This window comes from Echeneis naucrates, chromosome 3 (assembly GCF_900963305.1).
Source record: "Echeneis naucrates chromosome 3, fEcheNa1.1, whole genome shotgun sequence".
NCBI classification, from domain to species: Eukaryota; Metazoa; Chordata; class Actinopteri; order Carangiformes; family Echeneidae; genus Echeneis; species Echeneis naucrates.
The window spans coordinates 20,320,409-20,344,004 of NC_042513.1; the positions used below are offsets into that span (position 1 = coordinate 20,320,409).

The 23,596-nt window shown below is 41.1% G+C and overlaps 2 protein-coding genes across 7 annotated transcripts; one reads left to right on the forward strand and one right to left on the reverse strand.

The window, feature by feature from the left end:
• The first annotated feature begins 53 nt into the window (after positions 1 to 53).
• On the forward strand, positions 54 to 12,991 carry LOC115040671 (histone-binding protein RBBP7). 2 transcript variants are annotated; one of them, XM_029497583.1, is made up of 12 exons: positions 54 to 183; positions 646 to 790; positions 3,433 to 3,578; positions 5,242 to 5,418; positions 5,525 to 5,640; positions 6,932 to 7,092; positions 7,642 to 7,768; positions 7,882 to 7,959; positions 8,647 to 8,723; positions 9,007 to 9,064; positions 10,684 to 10,794; positions 12,453 to 12,991. In XM_029497583.1, the coding sequence occupies exons 1-12, from the start codon at positions 168 to 170 to the stop codon at positions 12,522 to 12,524; spliced, it is 1,284 nt and encodes a 427-aa protein (XP_029353443.1). In that variant the 5' UTR covers positions 54 to 167; the 3' UTR covers positions 12,525 to 12,991. The 2 variants fall into 2 exon arrangements, with proteins under 2 accessions (XP_029353443.1, XP_029353444.1); XM_029497584.1 differs by having other exon boundaries at positions 5,245 to 5,418.
• A 127-nt stretch (positions 12,992 to 13,118) lies between these two features.
• Positions 13,119 to 22,208, reverse strand: txlng (taxilin gamma). Of its 5 annotated transcripts, none has more exons than XM_029497581.1 (11): positions 22,169 to 22,208; positions 20,317 to 20,425; positions 18,997 to 19,132; positions 17,449 to 17,540; positions 17,134 to 17,304; positions 16,850 to 17,044; positions 16,605 to 16,724; positions 16,407 to 16,481; positions 16,218 to 16,310; positions 15,735 to 15,830; positions 13,119 to 15,052 (listed from the first exon to the last, which is right to left on the reverse strand). In XM_029497581.1, the coding sequence occupies exons 2-11, from the start codon at positions 20,407 to 20,409 to the stop codon at positions 14,747 to 14,749; spliced, it is 1,377 nt and encodes a 458-aa protein (XP_029353441.1). In that variant the 5' UTR covers positions 20,410 to 20,425; positions 22,169 to 22,208; the 3' UTR covers positions 13,119 to 14,746. The 5 variants fall into 5 exon arrangements, with proteins under 5 accessions (XP_029353441.1, XP_029353438.1, XP_029353440.1 ...); XM_029497578.1 differs by having other exon boundaries at positions 18,985 to 19,132; XM_029497580.1 differs by lacking the exon at positions 22,169 to 22,208 and adding an exon at positions 21,125 to 21,543 and having other exon boundaries at positions 18,985 to 19,132.
• Between the last annotated feature and the right edge of the window lie 1,388 nt (positions 22,209 to 23,596).

Here is a 23,596-nt window from a genome sequence, read left to right on the forward strand (position 1 = left end):
CACTCTGACGCATGCGCAGTCTCCATCGAACAATTCGGCGCTAAAAAGGAAGAAGTCTCCGATTAGCAAAGACAAACCGCCGCTAGCCAGCTCTGCTGAGGAAACCAAGTCAGCGGATATTTATTTACTTTGCTTTCGACCACCGTGACGCAGTTGCGAGTTGGAAGATGGCGGATAAGGAGGGTAGGGTTTACCGGGAGTACTACGCGTTTAAAGCCATGGGCGGTTTTCCTTGTGTGCCGTTGTGTGTGCGTGTCGTAGTAGTTTAACAAAGCAGAGGTTAGCATGCCCGGCTAGCTTAGTAAAGTCCTGTCAGCAGGCTCCCCGGCGCTGTTCAAGCTTGTTCAAGCTTTTCCTCATTTGGCTTCTAAAAGACGTCCAGCCTACATTTTTGGTGCTCAGCGTGTGTTTAGGCGTTCGTTCTTACAAACTGAACTTATTTCAGCTAAAGAAATTGGAAAAAGCCCTAACCAAAAACACATCGCAATGGCACTATCTCTAAAATAAGGTCAAACAAGCTAGCACAAAGCTTCCCTTCGTTCATAACAATGTGTTATACTACATATATAACGGTGTTTATCAGTTGAAAATGTCGATATGAATAGGATTCATAATAGTAACCTGAACCGTGTTGTTCTGCTGAAGTGTATGATGATGCAGTGGAAGAGCGGGTTATCAATGAAGAATATAAGATCTGGAAGAAAAACACACCTTTCCTCTACGACCTGGTGATGACCCACGCACTAGAGTGGCCCAGCCTCACCGTCCAATGGCTCCCAGATGTCCACAGGTATTTTCACTGTCTCCAATTCATAAAAAAAACAACAGCTTGGTTTAAACCTGAGCAACTGTACTGACAAGTAGAAGTTAAGTGTCCAATGAATCCCAGCTCCTTCATGGCCCCAGTAGAAAGCCCTTCCTATTCTATCCACGTCCATCACCTGCATTGCCAGACAGTATTTTTGCAACACGCAACAAATTTGAGTTATTTAACATCAGTTGGGGAAGCACATATGCATGTGTGCAGAACGGCATTAGAGACAGATGAGTCTTTTAATATACAAACCAAAATGGACATCTTTGTTGTCTTCATTTCTGCCGTAATTAGTCTTAATAAATATATACAACAAATAACATTAACATTACAGAGTATACCCAACAAAATCTAGGTTTTTGTAAAAACAAAAAAAAACAAGATAAACCATCACAGAACTTTTGCCAAGTTTCAATCAAATCAAATGTATTTATATAGCACCAAGTTATAACAAAGTTACATCAAGGCAATTTACACGTAGATACACGTAGGTATAGACCATACTCTTTAATAAGTTTGTAAAGAGACCCAACATATCCCTCCAAGTGCAAGAACTTGGCAACAGTGACAAGGAAAAACTTATTTTAAGAGGCAGAAAACTCAGGCAGAAGTATGCCCGTGGTAAGAAGATAGGTGGATGAAGTGATACACCCATCATGCCTAGTGCCTACTGTACAAACCTGTGGGCGCAGTGCTATGATCTGGGGTTGCTGCAGTTGGTCCAGTCTAGGTTGTGTGCTCAAAGAGTGAGGTGAGCTGACTGCTGAATGTACTGAATGACCAGGTTATTCCATCATTGGATTTTTTTTTTTTTCTTCCCTGATAGCACGGGCATATTCCAAGATGACAATGCCAGTGTATTAGCAGTGAGGGAGAAAAAGAGGTTACAACAGGAAGTGAGTAGTAGTGCGTAATGTTATAATGTATGCCTGATGTCTGATTAGCAGATTAGTTTCATAATTCGTCCTCATTGACAAGTATAACTGAGTATCTGCATAACAGTGAAAATTGATGGTGTGCTTCTGGATAATTTTGCCTAAGGGAAGCATATATAGGGTGAAAAGGATTGGTCCAAGGACAGAACCCTTTGGAACTCCATAACTAACTAAAGTGCATGATCAAGAGTCATTGTTAACATGAACAAAGTGATATCTGTCTGATAAATATGAATTGAATCAGCTTAGTGTGGCTTCATTCATTCATTCGTTCATTCATTCATTCCCAGTTTCACGTTTCAGCCTTTGTAATAGAATATTATTGCCAATGGTGTCAGAAGTAGCATTAAGCTCTAACAGGACAAGTATGGAGTCCTATATGTTGTCTGAAGCCATTAGAAAGTCTTTGGTAACTTTTACCAATGCTGTTTCTGTGCTAAAACCTGACTTCAAAAAAACCATTCCTTTGCAGATGTTTACATAATTGGCTTGCAGCTGCTTTTTTAAGAAATTTGGAAATGAAAGGGATATTGATTTATAATTGGCCAAAACATCTGGATTGAGATTGCGTCTTTTGAGGAGAGGTTTGATGACAGCAATCTTGAAAGGCTGTGATACATAACCTAGAAATAAAGTCACTTTGATGAGATTGAGAATATTTGTGTTTATTAGTGTAAAAACACCCTTAAATGTTAGGTATCTAAAAGACAAGTTGATGGTTTAGATGATGAGACTACGTCTTTTGAAAGTAGCTCGGAGAGATTTAAAGGTGAAAAATATTCCTAATACAGAGCAGGTGTTACAGTTGATTGAGAAGCTGCTACATTTGATGGTGGACTACTGCTAATTTAGGTAAAAGCGTTTGAATTTTGGCTCTGATTGTTATGATTTTATTAGTAAAAAAAAAAAAGCCCATAAAATCATCGCTGATAAGAGCCAAAGGAATCAATGTTTCCACTGAGCAATGACTCTGTCAGCCTGGCTACAGTACTGAAGAGAAACCTGGAATTGTATTGTTGTTTCCCATCAACTCAGAATAGTCGGAGCTTCTGGCAATGCAAAGAGCTTTTTGATAGGTTTTTAAGCTTTCTTTCCCAGCTGCATTACTGAACTGTCACTTCCTTTCTGATTTTTGTGACGTTAACTTTAAGGCACAGATCTGAGGGTTATACAGAGATGCCAGCCTGTTTCACTACTTTCTTCAAGATTTGAACGTAGTGAGGCTATAGTCCTATTCAGAAGGTCATCTATCTGTATAGATCACCTTACAGGTTTTCAATGGGATTTAGGTCTAGGTTCTGGCTGGCCATGTCAAAACATCGCCTGATTTGGATGTATGCTTAGTTTTGTTGTTGTGCTGAGGTGGGGAATTCCCCTACATCTTCTTAGAGGGTTTTGTGCCAAAATTGACAGGTATTTGGAACTGTTCAAAAGTCCCATCATCTTAATTAAGGCCCCAGAAAAATACGTTCCAGAGCATGATGCTGCCACCACCTCGCTTTACTGTGGGTGTGATGTCTTTGGCTTTTTGATGCTTTTGAGAACTGGAATCTTATGAGGAAATCTTACAAAAAAAAAAAAAAAAAAAAAAACCTTGCTCTGAAATAAAACTGAAAGGCAAAGCGATTTGTGCTGCTAAATACAAATTGAATTTATCACCTGTTTCATTGTGGATCCCTGCAGGCCAGAGGGCAAGGACTACACCATCCACAGGCTGGTTTTAGGGACCCATACATCAGATGAACAGAACCACCTTGTGATTGCTAGCGTCCAGGTACCAAATGATGATGCCCAGTTTGATGCCGCGCACTATGACAGCGAGAAAGGAGGTAAATATACCAGGAGTCATCTGCAGGAGAAGTGTAGTAGAATGCTTTTCACTTTCATCTCAATATTTACTTTATGAAGAATGCATTTGGAGGTACAAGGGAGTAGGAGACAGAGCTAAGAAATAAGTGGGCACTTTCATGTTTTTTGGTTAAAGGAAGGTTCAGAGCTACGGACTCCTCGTCCTCTCTTCATTTCTAAGATGCTGAAGGCAAAGTTCTCTGCTTTGACACTTTCTGTGTCTGAAACTAAAACAAATCAATTGACTAACATTTTCTATGGTTAGGGAACAAACTGAATGAATGCTCATGTTTCTTTCATCTAAATGCTGAAACTGTACTGTTCTATCTTTCAGCAGGTATGTTGGCAGTACCATGCAGCGTGTAGGTTCCCTGAAGTCTTACTGCTACTTGGTGTGTTGCTGTTTGTATAAGTATATTAATGTGGCCACTGAACAATTTTGAGGTAAATTGCAAGTCTAAACTTAAAAAATATCTAACCCCCTTATCAGAACGACATGAACATCAGCTTACGCTAATTACCAAGAGCTGGGTAGTGACAAAAAGAACAAGGTCATGAGGTGGTCTTTAGGAATTTCCTTTGCAACAGAGGAGCCGAGCCAAAGATAGGGTACATAGTAATACATTGAAAGAGCTTAGCCCATTTTTCGCAAGATTCATCCATTGTTCGTGATTTAACCCAACATGAGCTGGCAAGTGAAACCATACAGGCAAGTGGACATTCCCAAAATAAGAGTTAGACCAGCACTGGGGCCCAAGCAATGCCCCTGCGGACATTGCTCAGTAGCCAGAGACAGACCTACAGTGTATGCCAGGGAACAGAGCTGCAATGGAGGAGTTAAGGCCCAGGCACAGGGCCCTAGTAAACTCCAAGAACCCAACCAAACTGTCCGACGTAGGTCCTCTGGGTCACCAGCCCCACTCCAGGGAGGGCCGTTCCCCATGTGCCTCCCAGTTGGGGAGAACCCGGCCCCCTGAGCCATGCCATGACTATTTTTTTTAGAGAAACACTAGAAACTTGTGCGACAAAAAAATGGACCAGACTCTGGTGCTTTCCTGCAGCATAACCCTGCACCGTGAATAAATGACCCTGGATATGGTGTGGTGCACTAAGATTGGGGGAGGGGAGAGGAGGGTGGGAAAGTCTGAAGTGACAGGCATAAGGAAATAATAACAGGGTCTGAGACAGACACGTGTGAGATGGCCTGTCATCAGGGGTGAGCTTTTTGTTTCAGATCTATAACATTTGTCTGGGGTGTATACATCATTTGAGAAATGTTGTTTGCGCTGGGCCTATGTTAATGTTCTTATCTAACAGGTGTTGGGTATATACCCTGCACTGTTTCTCATGACTGAGGATTTTGTTGCATTTATAGATGCAAGTGTTGTTGAGTGAGATGCAGGCAGGCTCTAACAGTCAGCAGAGAAAAGCAAAAGTCACCATCCAGAACCAGTGTCTTCCACAGAGTTTCTGACCGATTCTACTGAAATTCCATTATTTTATTGATAACAGTTTCTTTGTGATTAGCAAATATTTGTTGGCCATAAATACATTATACATTCCAGATATAATAGAGTTAACCTGAAGTCTCTGGTGCCTTTTTTTCCATGGTGGATGGATAATGGTCTGATTTTGGTTTCCTTTCAGAGTTTGGTGGATTTGGGTCTGTAAGTGGGAAAATCGAGATTGAGATCAAGATCAACCATGAAGGGGAGGTGAACCGAGCTCGCTACATGCCCCAGAATCCCTTCATCATTGCCACCAAGACTCCTACATCTGATGTGCTAGTCTTTGACTACACTAAGCACCCGGCTAAGCCAGGTTAGTTCACTGCTATTTTTATATTTTATTTTATACTTAAGAATACTTGTATCAGAATTTTCTCACTCACACATGAAGGTCAAGGCCGTATATTTCTATCATTCAGATCCTACTGGGGAGTGTAGTCCTGACTTGCGGCTGAAAGGTCACCAGAAAGAAGGTTATGGTCTTTCCTGGAATCCCAACCTCAGTGGAAACCTCCTTAGTGCCTCTGATGACCACGTAAGGGACTAAAGCTTTTGTAAATTGGTCATCCTAGAAGAAAATGGCCATTTGAACGTTGGTTCTAACTCAGGTTTTCTCTGATAACCTTTCATCATTGATTGATCAAACATTTATCAACAAATTAATTCATTGCTTTTTAAGGCATAATGTAAGGAGGCACCATGGACAATGATATTTGATGATGACATTTTAATTTGCAGTGAGAGTAGGGAGCAGGCAGAGAAGAAGCTGAAGAGGTGAGCTGGAGAGACGAGGAATGATAGTTGGTTGGAGTAAGACAGAATGGACATGTGCAGAGAAGAGATATAGTATATGTTGGACAGAGCGTGTTAGACATGGAGGTGCCAGGAAAGAGACCAGGAGGGCCACAGATAAGGTTTATATATGCAGTGAAAGAGGACACAGTGAGGGCTGGAGTGATAGAAGACGATGCTAGAGATTGGGCCAGGTGGAGGAAGCTGATTTGCTGTGGCAGCACTAATTAGGGATAAACCGAAAGAAGAAAAACTCAACAATACACAACATATTTTGAAACAAACATTAAGACTGACTGAAAGACAGCAGGGATCAATGAGAAGTGAAATTAGCTGAAGCTGAAACAATCCAATTGTAGTTCTGCAATGTCATCAGATACACATTATTTTATTTGATGATGCAGTGGGGAGAGAGACAGGAAATGACAAATCAGAGAAGAGAAGTAGTGGAAATGGGACAGGCTGGCTGGGATTCAAATTGGGGATGCCTGCTAATGCATGACTATCAGGTCACTCATGTCAGGAATGTTATTTGATTTATTGACTTTTTACGTGTTTGCCTAAAAAATTCCAACCAATATGAGTAACGGTAAAGAGCCTGATGGGCTGTATGGTAAGGATAAGATAAATGTAACGTCATACAGCTGCACCTGATGAGATCCTCCAGACTCTGAGAGGAACAGCTGCATTTACACTCTGTGTGATAGAGCCTAGACACATGGGCTGTCATGACTGAGGTCAGCTGGTACACAGAGCACAAGGAACTGCCATTTGTACACCTCAGTACTTCTTTATCAGAAGTTGTCATCCCAGCATAGCAATATTCACAATGGTGCAGGTTAACCCGAAGCCTAACACCTGGTGCGCTCTCATCTCCTAAGTGTCATAGTCTGAAATTAGAAGGGAAATTGGAAACAAGCCGCGTTGGCAAATTATGGTGAGGAAGCAGGTTCTCACCTTCTAACACATCACTGTAGCAAGGGGACAAACAAAAGGTATATCGACACTGTGTTCCCCCATTCATTCCTCTCCAGACCATCTGTCTATGGGACATTGGGACTGGGCCAAAGGAGGGGAAGATCGTTGATGCCAAGACCATCTTCACTGGCCACACAGCAGTGGTGGAAGATGTTTCCTGGCATTTGCTCCATGAGTCCCTGTTTGGCTCAGTGGCTGACGACCAGAAACTGATGATGTAAGTGATACCATCTATTCAATCATTTGTGGAATGGGAGGAGCAGATAAATCAAGTTTTCAAAATGCTTTATTTATTTTATACCACATTCACTCACAGAGCTTTTTAGGAATGTCATAATAACGCTGTTTAGGGTCCGTCTTTGGCCCCAAAACATGGTATTGTAAACATTCCAGTGGAAACTGAGGACGTAATGTTTGTGTTCTGGAGCCGGAAGTAGCCACTGGAAGACGGTGAACTGTTGGTAGAAGGGGATTAACACTGACAATCTTAGGACTGCAGCTTTCAGACAGGGACTGATGGATATGAAACACCTTTAGACTGCTGTTTCAGTGGAAAACTACATCCATCAGTTCTTCTGCCTACCAGTGTTGGTGAATCTGCCCAGTGTAGCCTCAGGTCTTTGCTCTTGTCTCCTGTCCCAGCGCAGTGTAAAGTGGCTATCTTACTGAGCCTTTCCATGAACTACAGCCAGTCTGTCTATTTTCCTCGCTGTTTCTAATCAAGACTAATCTTAACCTGTTCTCAATGCCTCTTACTCTACACCAGATGGGACACTCGATCCAACATCACATCTAAAGCCAGCCACTCGGTGGATGCTCACACTGCTGAGGTCAACTGTCTGAGCTTCAACCCATACAGCGAGTTCATTCTTGCAACTGGTTCTGCTGACAAGGTAGACCAACAGCTGATAGTGCCTCCTCAAGGCTGACAATGTCACAGTTCTACAAAACACATCATAGAAGAACTGGAATGAATATTTAATGCAAAGATTGTTTTGTTTCTCAGACTGTCGCATTGTGGGATCTCAGAAATCTCAAACTGAAGCTCCACTCCTTTGAGTCCCACAAAGATGAAATATTCCAGGTAAGATAAGATTGTGTCTATGTGAAAACTCAATAATACAGAAGCCCTGAAGTGGAGAAAACAGCTTTTATTTAGAAAAGAAGACCACTCATGGCTCACGCTCTTGACCTGCTCCTTAAATGGGCTTTGTAGCTCTTATTGCCAACTGACTTCCAAATGCCTCTCTGGCAGAAAGACTTTGCCAATTAAATATATTTTAGCTGACATGAATGAGACTCTAATCTTCCTCTGTTAATGATCATTGTTCAATCATCTCTATGGCCTGAGTTCAGCAAAACCACTCAGGGACGATTGTGCAGTGCAGTAAATTTCATTTGCATTTGATGAACCCATAGCTTCTCTCATTCACTTGCCACCTCATGTTAGCTAGCTCACACGTGTGCTATATATGATATTGTCACTTTGTGCTTTGTCTTTTGATGAAATTTACCCTCAGCACAAATTTTTGACCAATAAATGACGGCAATGCTGCTAACTTTACCTAAACTTTAACTTTACTTTAACTTTCTGACAGCCCAACTTGATGTTTAAGTTTCTGTGTTTCTCAAAAGGTTCTTAAATATCTGGAAAAAGTTCCTGTGTTTGGAGATGCCCTGTTACTGTCAATATAACACAATTACAATGACAGAGAGTATTTCCAACCAAATCTTTTCTGCTGAGCATTAAACTGTTAAACTGTCCCATTAGGTACAATGGTCTCCTCACAATGAAACCATCCTAGCGTCCAGTGGCACCGACAGACGCCTCAACGTCTGGGATCTCAGGTAGAGACCATCCACCACCCGTCATCCGGTTTTTATATGATGCATTCGGAAGTGCATGTTGAAGTGAGAGTTGTATAGCAAATATTCTATGAACAACATCACTTCTCCTGTCTTACACTGTGATATAATTGTAATAGATTTGATTTGAATGTTCTGACTGAAGATCATTACAATCAAAGAACGTTTTGCTAGGCAAGAAAGTCTTAAACATTACAGGCATTTGAGTGGAAAAATCCTTGACCTGCAGGCACCACTTCACTGTTTTTTGTTGATTCTCTTCTAGTAAAATTGGGGAGGAGCAGTCGGCAGAAGATGCTGAGGATGGTCCTCCTGAACTGCTGGTGTGTGACTTCACAGTTATTCTGGGATTTTATTTAAACCTCCCCTTAAGGCAGGACATGTGGTACAACCATGGGCTGTGATATTGTAGCGCTAATATAATGTTCCAAATAGCACCGCGAGAGGTTACAGTCCCTTTATTAGGTATCTCTGTTCACCTGTTCCACTGCTTGTTATTGTAAGTATTTAATCAGTAAATCTCATGGCAGCTATATTGATTTGGTCAAGATGATGATGGTAAAGGGAGGTTATTTTCAGAGGAGTGAACGTTAATGAGCGTGATGATGATAGTCAGAGTAAACAGGTGTGATCATAAGAATCTGTTTGATTATTTATATTGTTTCACTGAGTTTAAGATCAGCTAGCTAGGATTGTTTTGGAAAGGCAGATGAAGCATGTTTGAAATGATAAAAGGTGTAGACAGTATTATTTATTTTTAATAATAATACATCATTACAGTATTTTCATTTAGAATTTTTCATTACCTTAAAAAGAAGCTGTAAACCAGTATGCGTCTTTTGATATTTTCAGAATATCCAATTTAATTGTCTTACAATTGAGCAATTGAGGGTGGGGAGTGATCCACTACTGAACTTTTAGTTTTGTACTATTTTTATGTTGTTTTAAAAACCCTGTTTACAAAATCAAAAAACGTAGCCTAAACCAACAATTTAATTAGTTTGCATTAATTAAAAAACAATGTTAAGAAGACTGTAAGGGAAAGACCACCACTCAAATTTGCTTTTGCCAGTAGTGGGCCCTGCTGCTCTCTTGACTAGTGGAAGGCATTTCATACGATATGAATCCTTTGTCTCCAAGAAAACCTTAAAGAATACATTTTTACATATTTGAAAAGCATCCTCTTGTTTTTGAACGTACCACCGAGGTATGCAAAAGAGTATGTCTGTATGCACAACGCATCGAACCTTACAGCAGATGGCTGCAGCAGCAGGAGACCACACCAGCTGCCACTTCTGTGAGCTGAGAGCAGGAAAATGAAGCTACACTTTGCACAGGCTGCCCAAAACCTGAAAATAGGAGCGAGGAACAACATTATTCTGAGTCTTGATGTGTGCTTCGACGTTTGGATGGTCGGGTCAGAATATGACACACAACATGAAGGAACAATCCATCCTGCATTGTATCAGCGGTTCAGGCTGGGGCAGTGCTGGTTTGGAGAATATCTTTTTGACACTGTTTGGACCTCTTGGTCCAAATAAAGCGTTGTTTAAATGCAACCAGTATTGTTGTTGACCATGTCCATCCAACGCTTTATAACCAACGTACCCATTCTTTGATGGCCATTTCCAACGGGAAATGTGTCATGTCACAAAACTCAAACCATCTCAAACTAGTTTCTAGTTAACTGATCCCAGTCCAACAGACCAATAGAGATCCAATAAGACATTATAAATAACGTGTCAGAGTGCGCTTTAAGGTAAGAAATACTCAAGCTCTCAAAACTGGCAAAGTTTTCTCTCCCATCACAGGGCTCCTTTCTTGTTTAGCGTCACTGTTTGCATGCTTGTGAAAAAAAAACCTTGATGTCAAATCATCATTTACAACGGTATTAACCTGTTAACCATTGAAGGCTCATTCAACTGTCTCTTTCCCCCATCAGTTCATCCATGGAGGCCACACAGCCAAAATCTCTGACTTTTCCTGGAACCCCAATGAACCCTGGGTCATTTGCTCTGTGTCTGAAGACAACATCATGCAAGTGTGGCAGATGGTAAATACAGCTCTAATGGCTCATCATGCATTGTTTGTTCTTTTTCAAATCAAGTTGAACGTCCTCCAGTGAACCAGTGGAAGCCGTTTCAAACTGTTCGAATGGGCGATGTGAATTCTTTTCTGTATGAAAACCTGAAAGACTCCAGTTTGTACATATATTCTTCTTCCGGATGATCTTTTCAAAGCATCAGCACCAAAAAAATTGTGAAATTGAAATTGAAATAAAATTGCTTGGTATCCTTCAGTGATAGAACCCACATACCAAAAAAGTTGGGACAAGAATCCATGTTTTTATGAACATTTTACACAGCGTCCCAGCTTTTTTGGAATTGGTGTTGTATTTCTGTTTATACTCGTAGATGTTGATGGGATAAGTTGCAGATGTACAGTAGTGATGTTTGATACCACTGATTTCCTTTCTGATCCGATACCGAGTAAATCTGAGCCTGGTATCAGCGATACCGAGCCGGCGCTGATTTTTTTAGACAATAAATATAAAAATAAAAAAGAATATATTTATATGTTTAGAAAGTCAACATAAAAAGTGTTATTTCAAATAGAAATAGTTTTCAGTATGAATACATCAGATTACTCGTTTTTATTTAATTATGAAGAATTAAAATGTTGCGTGTTAATTGACAGCATGTGTATCAACATGTATATCTTAAAATGCTTGACTGAACAAATGACTGCCTTTACTTCTGCCATCACTGATGACCAAACATGAGACTCAAGCACTGAGTGAGAGGTAGTTCCTACCAACAAGATATGATCTAGCGAGATCATTTCCACTACGTTTTTGTTAATGATAAAATACACGTTCACGCCCAAATTAATAGATGATTGAAAATATGAATATTTTATTATGAGAATCTATTGTAGAACATAAACATCTGGTGTAGGATGTATCACACCACTAGTAGACAGTGTCTGAACTATAACTAAAAACTAATACTTCCAATCCTCTCTCACTTCTCACTGAACCTTGATTAAATCATTGTTGAATCTCCTGTCCCAACTTGCTCAGAGGAAGTTTGGACTCCTCTTTTTATAGAGCTTCTTCAGCGCAGACACGTTCTTAGGTTATCCCTCAGCTCAGTCACAGAAAGCTCTATAACCTGAGTGGGCCACTTAAGAGGGGTTTTCTGCGGCAGGTGGAGACCTCGATAAACGTTCATTAAACATTCATTGCACTTTCTTCATGAATAAATCCATTCTGATATAAAAGCAGGAAACAAAATAATGAAAAAACAGAAATAATGTGCGGCCAAAAGGTTGCATGATAAATTCAGGGTAATCTTTTGACCTCTTAAGTTCAGCGGCAGTCATGTTATTCCATCGATCCATCTGAAATGTTTCTGTGATTGTTTTGTAACAAAACCTGAACCTTTCATAACAGTTTCCACATTTACAGCTTACCTGTAGAAGAAAGGCGGGAAAACTTTGAATGGGAATATTCTGGAGTGAGTGAGTTCATGGTGGCTTTTTGCCAGATGGGAGTGAATCAAACAGGCTTTGTTCCCCCGACTAACCACAGGAATTAGCTGATCATGAATGTTGTCATGAGACTGAGTTACCCCTTCAGGTTTTCCCGATCTCAAACTGTTTCAAGGCATCGGTGTCGATTTGTTTATGTTTATTTTCCTGTTCTTCCAGGCGGAGAACATCTACAACGATGAGGAGCCAGAAAACACCCCTGCATCAGAGCTTGAGGCTCAGGGATCTTAACCCAGCTGCTTCAAACCCTGCATACCCCCCCGCGCTTTAGACCTCCACTTCCTCTCTGGCTCTTCTCCAGTGCAAAATGACAAATCTGCCACCACATGGGCAAACAGTGTGGTGCATCAGAGACAACATGGACTTATCACAACGGCCCAGGTACCTAAAAGCACACAAGCACTTGTTAAAGGGTAAGATTTGAATGTCCTGTCTGCTCAGGTTCATCCTCTAGGATCTGGAGAATTTGGGATTTGGGATTCAGAGCAGAGACCGTTAAGAAAAGCTTTCTTTTGTACCTTATCCTGTCGCTTTGTTCAACTTCATATTTAACAAACACATCCCAGCTTCCTCGGAGAAAACATTCCCTGCTGTATTTACTTCCTGTTCATTTACTTCAGTGAAAGGTGTAGGATTCACGCCTTTCCTCATCCTCTTATGTAACACACATCTACAATAAAATTTTTGTAACTTTTCAAGATCATGTTTCTCATTTCTTTATACAAAATTCTGAAGAGAATTTTCATTCTTGAATAAAGTTGCATATAAAACACAAAACAAAAACACAGAAAATGACACAAAACTATGAAATGAATCAAAAGAAAATACAAATTCTACAAAATGTTTATTGAAAGGAAAGATAGGACTATAAGAACACTGTACAATCAGAGGGGTGTGGGTTCTTTTAGTAAAAAATAAAGCTCTCTGAAGCAATGGTGACTCAAGCCTCGTCTTTCACAGTTAGTCTGACCTACAGAGGTAGATTCTGACGTTACCTGAGAGTCAGTCTGGGACAGCGCCAAAGAAACAGGAAACATGCTGAAAAGTCTTCACCCGACACCCACTGACCCTCTACGTGTTATGTTTTTACATCATAATGTGAGAATTCAAAAGATCACAGGACATTTCGCCTACTGGCATGTTACGCCCATTGAATGCTTACTGACATTAGAATATAGTTCAGAGGGGACCGACTCCAGAACAGGCTAAACTGTGTTTTGGGAATCGTCAGCATGATGTCAAAGGAGAGAAAAGAGCAAAGAAATTGCTGATCCAACTGTCTTGTGATTTGTACTCAGAAGAGATGGAATTCCAAGGAAGCCAATTAAGGTGTAGCAATTCAACATGGCCACACAAAAACAGTAAATATAGGCTGTAAGTGTGAGCCGAGTTCAATGGGAAGATTTATTTTTGGCAAAGACAACGCAGATTATTTTCACATGTACACATATCCCACAGAAATGAAGCAGAATCTAATTTGACCATCCTTTCAGGAATAAGCCAGAGCAGCTTCTGTTGAATGCTGTACGCAGCACTGATAGAAATCAGCATCTCTTTATTCAAATGCATTAGAAATGAAAATCTGTCAACTTTCTTCCAGTATTAAGTTTGAAGATGAGGATGCGGGTTAATTTGATTTCTTCACACATGAATTACATTTTGAATTTCGTTTTGTCAGAAGACCCCGTTCGCTGAACAGGGTATCATGTTCATCACCAGTATGCTTTCTTTTACTGATGCTGGTATTTTCCCCAAACTGAATTGAAATCTTCCCCAAAAATAAAGATGTGACATCGCTGCTTTCCAAGTTAAACTGGCATTAGATGGTAAGAGAACAGTTTGACTCTCTCACAGCATCAGAGGATGTGAGACAGTTCAACCTGTCGTCCAGCAGAGGACACCAACTACGGTTTCAGTGGACTTATTTGACCAGGCATGGAAACCTGTGACAGAGTGGAAGGTTCAGTGTGCCTTAAGGCACCGGCACAGGCTCCGCACCACGTCCCTGCTCCTCATCCAGCCCCCAAGTGCTCAGCTCACATTCACACAAATGAGTCTATGACAAAATGCATATGATATACCCACATCAGAATGAGTCAAACTACAGTGAGGGGTCATGTAAAGAAGAAAAATCCAACCTTGAGCTGCCTAGAAATTTGCTATGAAAATGCAGTTAGTAGAAAAGGGTTTACCAAGTGCTCGCCACAAAGCCAACCGGTGCAACAAAAGAAGATCTGGGCAAACTTTTAGAAACAATCCAATAATGTGGCTCTATTTTGTTCCAAGTGTCACATAAAAAAATCTGGTTCAGTTCCTGTATCAAGACCTTGAAAGATGGAACTAGGTTTAAAAATAGAAGAGAGCTCCGTATCTCCAATGAAGATGGTTTCGCTCATTCTGGAATCAAACTGCAGGTGTGCAGCTGCTCATGTATACACAACATGCACGATTTCTCAGACCTGTTGTGTGGTTGGTTTTTCTGCAGGCATGCTGCTCATCACTGTAGCAGCTGTTGAGTCAACTTCAGGTGGTCTGTGAGCTTGATGGATGCCATCTGTTTCTTGCCTTTCACCCTGAATCACGCCATCTTCCTCCTGCTGCTGGGCCTCAGGAGCTGTTGTTGTGTCTTTGTCTTCCTCTTGCAGGAGGCTGAGCCGGTTGTTGAGGTCATTCCTCTCCTTCTGTAGAGCTCTGCAGAGTCTCTCCAACAGCTCCAACTTTCCCTGCAGGGCCTTAAAGTGGCCATCACGCAGAGTTTTCTGAAACACACAAGTTTTTCCATCAGCGCCAATGTCCATTTGTCGCCTTAGAAAGTCTGAAAAGAGTAATTCATCGGGCCTGAAGATCATTCTGTCAGAGTTTTGAACCTCAGACTGACCCCAAAAGCTCAGTGTTTGCTCTGAAAGGGGTCAAGCATGTTCACCTGGCTCACATTATATCACTGCAGATTCATGTCCACCAGGCCTGAATGCTGATTGTCGTGTTGTCACATGAACAGCAGTTTGATTAATGCACTTTTAGTAACACCTCACAAAGAAAGTCTGATAACTTCTCATAAGGCCAACATCTGTTCCCATGAGTATGCTGGATGAAACAGATACCTGCTGTCCCAGGAAACATTTTGTCTACAGCACAGCCCTGTTGGTGCTGTAACAAAACCATCGCAGTCGCACTGAGCTCAGTGATTACACAGCGAGCTGCATCCATGAAATAAGTTTGAAAACTGTAACTAGCTGGTGCCGCTCATACACTGCACTGCTCAGAGCGCCATCCCAGAATGAGCCCCAGCAGTTCAGTTTCACTGTACCAGGCTAAGCTAACCACGCCTTACTTCATTAGTATCAGAGTTTTACATGCTGAAATGAGATTGAGATCCAGCTTTCATTCTCACTTATTTACAACCACAAAAACAAAAAACAAGGCGTGCGGATGAAATGTCACCTCCTCAGCCATCTGCAGCAGGGTCTGGTTGTTACTCTCCCACTTGGTCTTCCACTGTGTGGTCTCCTTCTCCAGCTTCTTGATCTTCTTGGTCATCTGGAGGGAAACAAAGAGAGTTACTGTGATGCAAACATTTGTCGGGGACGTTGATTTTAAAGTTAATAGTTACAGTCACTTCTCTCAAAAAGTAAATGATTTAGTGGTTGTGTTACGGCCTTATAAATGGAAATAGCAGGGAAAGTAATTGCGTTAATTTTTTTTATGTACCATCATTGAAAAAAAAAAAAAAAAAAAAAAAAAAAAAAAACAACAAGAACTCTGCAGCTCCTCTCAAGCTGAGAGCCAACAGTAACACAACAGTTTAATGAACTAAATGTTAGTAACACTTCCCATGTAATTGTCAGCGATGGTAACATAGAAATAGCAATTAGGTTGCCCCTAACTGAAAAAAGGTAAAATGGTGGGCTCAAACAGCTGCCTCACCTTTTCCATCTCCTGCCTGAAAGTGGTGAAGACTTCATTGCTTTTAGCCAGAGTGCTCTGGAACTCCTCAAACTTGTACATGTAAAGGGAGAGCTAAGACAAAAGAGAGCAGTGAGGAGTGAAGACAAATACAAGATTCCTTTATCCCCTATGAGACTGAATCCACAGGGCCGGTGTGTGCGTCCTCACCTGCTGTTTGAGCTGAATTTCTTGCTCCTTCATCAGTTCACACTTGCGTCTGGACTCTGTGGCATCCTTCAGCAGCTGAAACATCGGAGATTAGTGAGGTTACACACGGCGACAGTATCCACACGTTTATTTTATTTATTCTTGCTCAGGTTCTGGCTGCCTCTTGCTCATATTTGAAGGCACAACACATGCACTTACAAAGTCACGCTCTCTCTGTTGCTTCTCCTCCACTTCTTTCATCATCTCTGTGATTCTTTGCAGCTTGGCATCCATCAGCTGCTGCTGCAGCTCCTTGTGTTTGAACACCTTGTCTATGTGCTGTAAGAGGGAAAGAGCTCTTTTTTTAACTGGGCTGGACGATATGTGAGTAACTGTGATCATCACCAGCCAATTTATCTTCTAAAGTTCCATTACGTTGTCATGCATTTCCATTAATGTCTCACCTCCTCTCTGAGCTCATACTGCTCAATTAGTTTCTTGAGCTTCTCAGCCAACTCCATATTCTCCTGCCTCAGCTTGGTGTTGTGAGAGCTGTGCTGATCCATCTGTACCTCAATATCGTTCAAGGTCATCTGGAAGTGAAGCATGGCCTCCTTCCGCTGCTCCTCGTATTCCCTGGACCGCTGGGCATTCTCCTCCTGTTAGTCAACAACAATGATCAGTGCAAAACAACAGCTCTGTTATTTCCATATTATGAAAATCTAACAGCTTGGTATTTGCCTCATACCTTCAGCGTCTTGTTGTGCCTCTGCAGCTCCCTGCAAAGACTCTCCAGCTTGCTACGGGCCAGGATGGCCTTGCTGTGCTCCCCCTGCAAGTGGATCTTCTCCTTCACAATTTGAGACTGCTTCTTCTGCAGGGCCTTCAGTCGCTTCTGCATGCAGCGGCTCTCTTCCAACTGAGCGTAATGTCAACAGCAAAAGCACTAATCTCAGATTATCAGGAGACAATAGTTATCTGCTGTCTTAGTTTTTTGCACAGCCTTCGTATTAAAGAGTTACTAATCCTGATGTAATCAGAGCGTTACAGATGTTGATCTCACCAGATCGGCATACTTCTTGCACAAAGCAGCCAGTTTCTCTTCAGGAGTAGCAAGGGAGTTCAGAGCCTGCATCAACAGAACCACCTCCTTTCCTAAAACAGAGAGAGAAGACCTGAATTAATTTGGAAAGACGCCTAGTTAGAAAATTTCAGAACTGAAACTAAAAATATACAGGCAACACAGTCATTTATGAAGACCATTGATTTGTTCTGTTAACAGCATTGTTGGTTAATTTCAACAGTCCCACACAAATGCATATTTTATTGAAAGCGTTTTCTCTTGTAAGTGCATTTCTCAAGCTACAGAGTTACAATAAGCAGAGACCGACGCTGATAGCCTGCTCAGACACCATCACACACTCATTTGTGTTTTTGTGCTGTCTTTCTGACAGACAGAATGTTTTCCAGTGTTGCTTGCCATTTAAACAGATGAGTGGACCATAAAAGCAATCAATGTCAATGGAAACAATTCAAAGAAATATTGAATGAATGTAAGAATTTGTTATTTCAATGTAGTTGATAAAAAGGAGAGGGAGGAAAAAAACCCCATAAATGAGCCAATATTCACTCCACGAGACTGTACTGGTCTTTTGAGCAGTTCTGATTAAACTCACTGGAGACATCCTGTACTCTCGATAAACACCAGTCTATCGAATTTGATGACGAGGGTAAATGGAAGAACACTGGGCACACAATGATTCAAAATCAGTAGGATTTATTTTTAAGCATTATATAGATATGTATGTACATTTCACTAACAATGTCTGTAAAAAGGACAATGTTTTCATTGGTATCTAGGGCCAGTTGCAGCTTCCATAACTGAGGTGAATCTGTCCCTGGCTGCTGCCCACTTGCAAGCTTGATGTTCCCTGCAGAGTTGGCACACCTCCACACAAGGAGAATCCCAAAATTGCTTAATGAATTACAGCCTGCCCGTCTGCATAATTCTGTTGTCTTGTTTTCTTGCTCCATTCCCTGTTGTAGATATGGACTGAGACTATCCTAAAGGATCCAGAGTCAAACCAGCAAGGCAGAACCAAAGCGAGCCCAGTATGCTCTGAAAGGTTAGGGATTACCATTTGTTCACAGCAAAGCATTGGCAGAACGTGTAGTTGCCATGTCGGTTGTTGGCAAACTGACCGTTCAGAGCGTACTGGACTCTGATAGGTCAGCTTCACTGGGGGAAAAGGGGGCCTCAAAGAAACACTGAGCTCTAACACTGAGTGTGGATAGAGTACAGTATTTGATGCAGAAGTACAAAGAACAATAATTATGCAGTTTGTAGATCAATTTTAGAAGAGACCCAAGAAAAAAAATGATGGTTTTACTAGTGGTTTGTCCTAGAACCCTGAATCTACTATCACCTGACCTTTTCCCACTCTATAGCCTTTTTTAAATCTAAAATACTTAAAACTGTGACCTTTATCTGTTTGAGTAAGAGCTGTAGGTGACATAAATTTTATACGACTTAAACATGAATAAAGACATCAGACTGTAAAATTATTGTCACATTAATATATTGAGGTAGTGTTCCTACCAAATGCCTTGCCTTCTTCAGTCTTATCGCCCCCTCCAGGATCAAGCTCTGCCTCACCCAGATCACCGGGGCTGTCCTCTCTGCCTGGAGTTTCCCCCCTCTCCTCCTCGGCACAGCACAGCCCCAAATCAAACTCTGAGGCCTCTTCCTGTTAACAGAGAGACCTTTATTAATGTCTATATCAGGTGATGCACTCACAAGTGTACAAAAAAGTACAACTGTGGACCAAATGCCACATTCACTTAGGAGTGTAAACTGTGGGTACTTCATGTGTCCTGGCAATTTTTGAAAGAGTCTAATTAGCCCTAATGAACTGAGAATATTATACAGACTACTTCAAATGAATGAATCCTTATGTCATTGTAGAGCTGTGCAATAACCATGCACAACCACTCCAAACCACGATCTTTGCACACACATCCACACAAGCTTAATACCTGCGTATTTGCTAATGAAGTGAGGAACGTAGATCCGATCACAAATGGTCACTGGAGATTCATTTTAAAGTCAGTTGTGAACAGATGAACTAAGTGCTGACCACTTGTGATCAGGTCACTTAAGACGGATGAATGCCAAGTCTAAACACGGCCAAACACAATGACCTGGATGAATGAGAATATCCATAGACATATTGCTGAGACTTTGGGGTCAGATACCCTAAAGGCAGTAAGAGAATCCAAACGTCTTCATAGACAAATACAAGTCCAGCTGCCTACGAATCAATTTTGGCAGAGCCAAACACGCTTATTACAATGATATTATTGTCATAGCACATGTTTAGCAGCCTGCTCTCTCTGTCTTTCCTTTACTTTCTTCTCTCTTTGCATGTTTCACCTTGTACTGTGGAACCCTTTATGTTCTGAGGGTAATCGCTTCATTTCTACAATTTATTTGCTGTGTTTAAAATGGAAATGTCAGTATATTTAAATTGATGTGACTGTTGTGACTTACACAACAAAGTGAGGTGTTTCGTCAGACGTGGGAGCCTCATATTGACTTGCTGTCTAGTAACTGCATGTCAAAAAAAAAAAAAATGTTGGTTGTACTATCTTCTGTCTCTACCCTTGGTACTTTTTAGGTAAAAACTACATTGTTTTCTTGGCAAAGAGTATCAGAGTTTGTGATGTCAGCATGAATTTTCCTTCAGTGGAGATTTAAAACAAAAAATGTATTAAAACTAATGAACTAAAATGAATGAAAATGTATTTCTAGTCCTAGAGAAATGGTTGTAACTAGTGTCTTACAACTTTAAATACACTGAACATATTGGGCAGTACATACATTAGTGGTATGACTAATAAAAACATGAATAATACATGTTGAAAGGGTTACCTGACAGGGGCTGTCCAAGTCAGTTGGAGAATCACTGCCTCCCACTATTCTTCTGCTCGCCACATCAATCTCATAAACTCCCGTTGTCTCCATTAGTCCTGATCACAAGCTAGAAAAAAGTAAACCAGACAATGTATAAGAGTGCGGCATGAGGATGCACTTGTATCTACTAATGAGCATTAATCACACTATTACAAAGTAAAAAAAAAAAAGAAGCATATTTCTAAATACAGATGAATCAATAACTTTCACCTTCTTACAAAGAATCAGGGTCCCATAACTTTACAGTATGAAGTTGTGTGAAAAATACAGCTCTAAAATTGCCATGTGACAAAACCTGACAGAGAAGTCTTGAGTGAACATGAACATGTCGCACACAGCATGCCTAAAAAAAAAAAAAGATGTCTTCTCACCATTTAACAAGATATTGTAAGTACTATAAGTTAGTGTACGTTCATGATTTATTTTTGTCCCCTGTCGTGTTACTACGACACACATGCACTTTTAACGTGAAACGGCATGACGTGAAAATGCAATTTAAGGTTATAACATTTGACCTTATAATGTGAGAGTCACTTTCTAAGAAGCGAAACACATCTCGTTACAACAATAAACCTTCCAGGTTATGATGCGATAGCGATCTTTCGTGTTTTCCTGGTGGGGCAGAAATAACTTCAAGTCAGTTTTATGAGCAGGTATCCAAAACAGACTGCATCTACTGCTTTACTCTGTGAGTGGCCCACGGCCAACAAACACAACACATCTGATTACAGCAGCTGTTCAGATTTGGCCTTTCATCCAAACTCACAAAGTAAGATCTACATGAGGTGAAGGCCCCTCCTGTACAAAGCTGGCAGGTAACAGTAACATCCCTCCAAACTGACGGGACCTTTCCACAGCCTGCTTGATGGTTAAAACATTTCAATGCAGTTGAAGGTTTGAAGCTGAAAGAGACGAAATTCACGACGACCTTTGACTCGACATCTGAGCTCAGCACGGGCAGTTTGCTGCACAACTTCGACGACAGCATGCCGACAAGGTCGCAAAACCTGTTGTCTGCCAAGTTGACACACGTTTGCTGGAAGAACATGTGAAGACGAGCTCCCATTGAGGAAAACGAGGCGGCTTTCTCCGGACCAGTTTCCTCACAAACGAAACGGTCCATATGTTTTACTTCCTGGTCTGTTCTGTGAACATCACCAAAGATGAATCAACTTGGAAAAGTGCGAAAACAGACGTTTTTCTAAAAAAAAAAAAAAAAAATAATAATAATAATAATTAAAAAAAATGCAGGATCCCATTTCAGGCTGGTTCAAAAGATGTCTTAATCGTGATCTCTAAAATGCTCTCAATAGCTGCAACGCCAGCGAAGTGGTTCGGAGGAGTACCGAGGTAACCGTGAAGCCGTCAGGTACGACGTCCCTCCAACTCGGGTCATGTTAGCTACTTAGCTACACGCAGCAGCCACTTCGCATTTCGTGCCTGTGCTAAACCCGCTGAAAGCCTCCCCGGTGCAGGTGTTCAACCAGGACAGATGTTGTCGTGGTTAGCAAAGAACGTGAACGCCATATTAAATAGTTGACAGCGATTTTTTTTGAGAGAGCGCTAACATTAGTTTGCTATTGTTAGCAGGGCTAATCTTTAGCTAACAGCTAAGCTAGTGGCTAACCCAATTAGCTAAAACCACAAGTGAACTTTACTTCGGCAAATACAAAATGTGTGATGGTGAATTTAAAAAAGCTGCTGGTCCGGGCCAGTGGTGACAAGAAGCACATTGCGCTGAAGTGATGTAAAATCCGCATGGTGTGAAAGCAGCGGAGAAAATGTGTTAGTGAAAACTAGAGAGGTTTACCTGTGTGTTTTCACTGGAAGCGGCACAGTTATCAAGCTGGCTGTCACATACCGAGTCCAACATCCGGTGCAGTCTTTTAAAAATAAAACCTGTCCGTGACTTACAAATGGCTTGTTGTGTAGTCCGAAGAAACACGACATAGAAACTGAAATACGAAATGTTTTGTCTTCATTGTCTGTGTCATAGTGTGTGTCGGGGTTTTCCGCTGATTCTCTGCAGCAGCTTGAAATGTAAAGTGTGATCGAAAATCATAATCCATAATCCAGCGTGGAGTTTAACAGTGTCTTCACAAAATGCTTGTTTTGTTCATAGTTGTTTTATTATTATTTATTTTTACTTTAGTGTAAATGTTTGTAAGATTGTAAGTTTCCATTTCAATGCCTCTATGTATGTATTTCTAGTGTAATTTCGCTGAAATTAAGAATTTCTCAGTAAATATAAACTGTAGTATTATTCTCTTCACATGCCATTCCTTAGCACAGGCAGTCAACCGGATATTTTTGTATGCTTTTAATTTGAAGGTTTCACTCATATTTGGAGTAGTAATCTGACTATTTCTGTGCAGCTGAATAACACTAAGAGCCCAAATCAGCTTTTTCCCCCACGATGTCAGGGAGGGAGACAGCAACAGCCAGAGAAACTACTTTAAGGTGGTATCAAAGCCAAATCATCTATCAGAAATCATTTTTGCCGGTGTCATAATAAAATCATCAAAATAAAAGGTGGCATTGGAATGAATGGCGCAAATTCGCATGCCACTAGTTCATCTTCCGCCAATGAGGACAGACAGGAGCATTTAAAATCCCGTTAAATGGCTCTGAGACTATGAAATATTTTGATAACCACAATAATTTCCACATAAAGATCCGACTAATTGTTTGATTCATTACGTTTAACGACCCAACTCAAGGAAATGAAGTGTGATGAGCTTTTTTCATCACTGCATTCATTTTGTAATTGTGTTCAAAATCGGTGTTTAAAGTAAAACTCTCAGCTATGAATAGCTCCGTGATTTTCGCAAACATAAATGCAGCGAATAGTCTTTGCTCTCGGGTGCAGCTGTAGGTGTGTCGACTGAAATGAAGGGAATCACATTGCATTGTAGTCACGTGTCGTTCACGAACGATCCGGCTCTGAGTCCGGCTCTTTAAATAAACAACGGGAGCTGGCTGTTAATGGGATTCGATTTGTTGTTGTTGTTGTTGTTGTTTGTTTTCCCACACCTCTTTTTTTCGGTTAAAGCCACGCATGAGGGGGCGGGTTACAGACACACACACAGCACATTGAGCACATGAAGGGGAGGGAGACGAGAGAGCCAAAGAAAGTTTGCGCCACACAGACAGAGACGCTGAAACTGAAAGCTGGCTCTGAGCTGGTGGGAGACCAAGGGGCCAGTCTGCCCACATCTTACACTGTGATGGCACACAG

Coding starts and splice junctions, on each gene's coding strand:
- LOC115040671 (XM_029497583.1), top strand. Junction 3,579..5,241: donor CTATGACAGCGAGAAAGGAG/GTAAATATACCA, acceptor TTGGTTTCCTTT/CAGAGTTTGGTGGATTTGGG. Junction 5,419..5,524: donor TAAGCACCCGGCTAAGCCAG/GTTAGTTCACTG, acceptor TCTATCATTCAG/ATCCTACTGGGGAGTGTAGT.
- txlng (XM_029497578.1), bottom strand. CDS start 20,409: ATGGAGACAACGGGAGTTTATGAGATTGATGTGGCGAGCAGAAGAATA. Junction 17,541..18,984: donor TGAAGAAGGCAAGGCATTTG/GTAGGAACACTA, acceptor TCTCTGTTTTAG/GAAAGGAGGTGGTTCTGTTG. Junction 15,053..15,734: donor TGCTGCAGATGGCTGAGGAG/GTGACATTTCAT, acceptor TGTGTGTTTCAG/AAAACTCTGCGTGATGGCCA.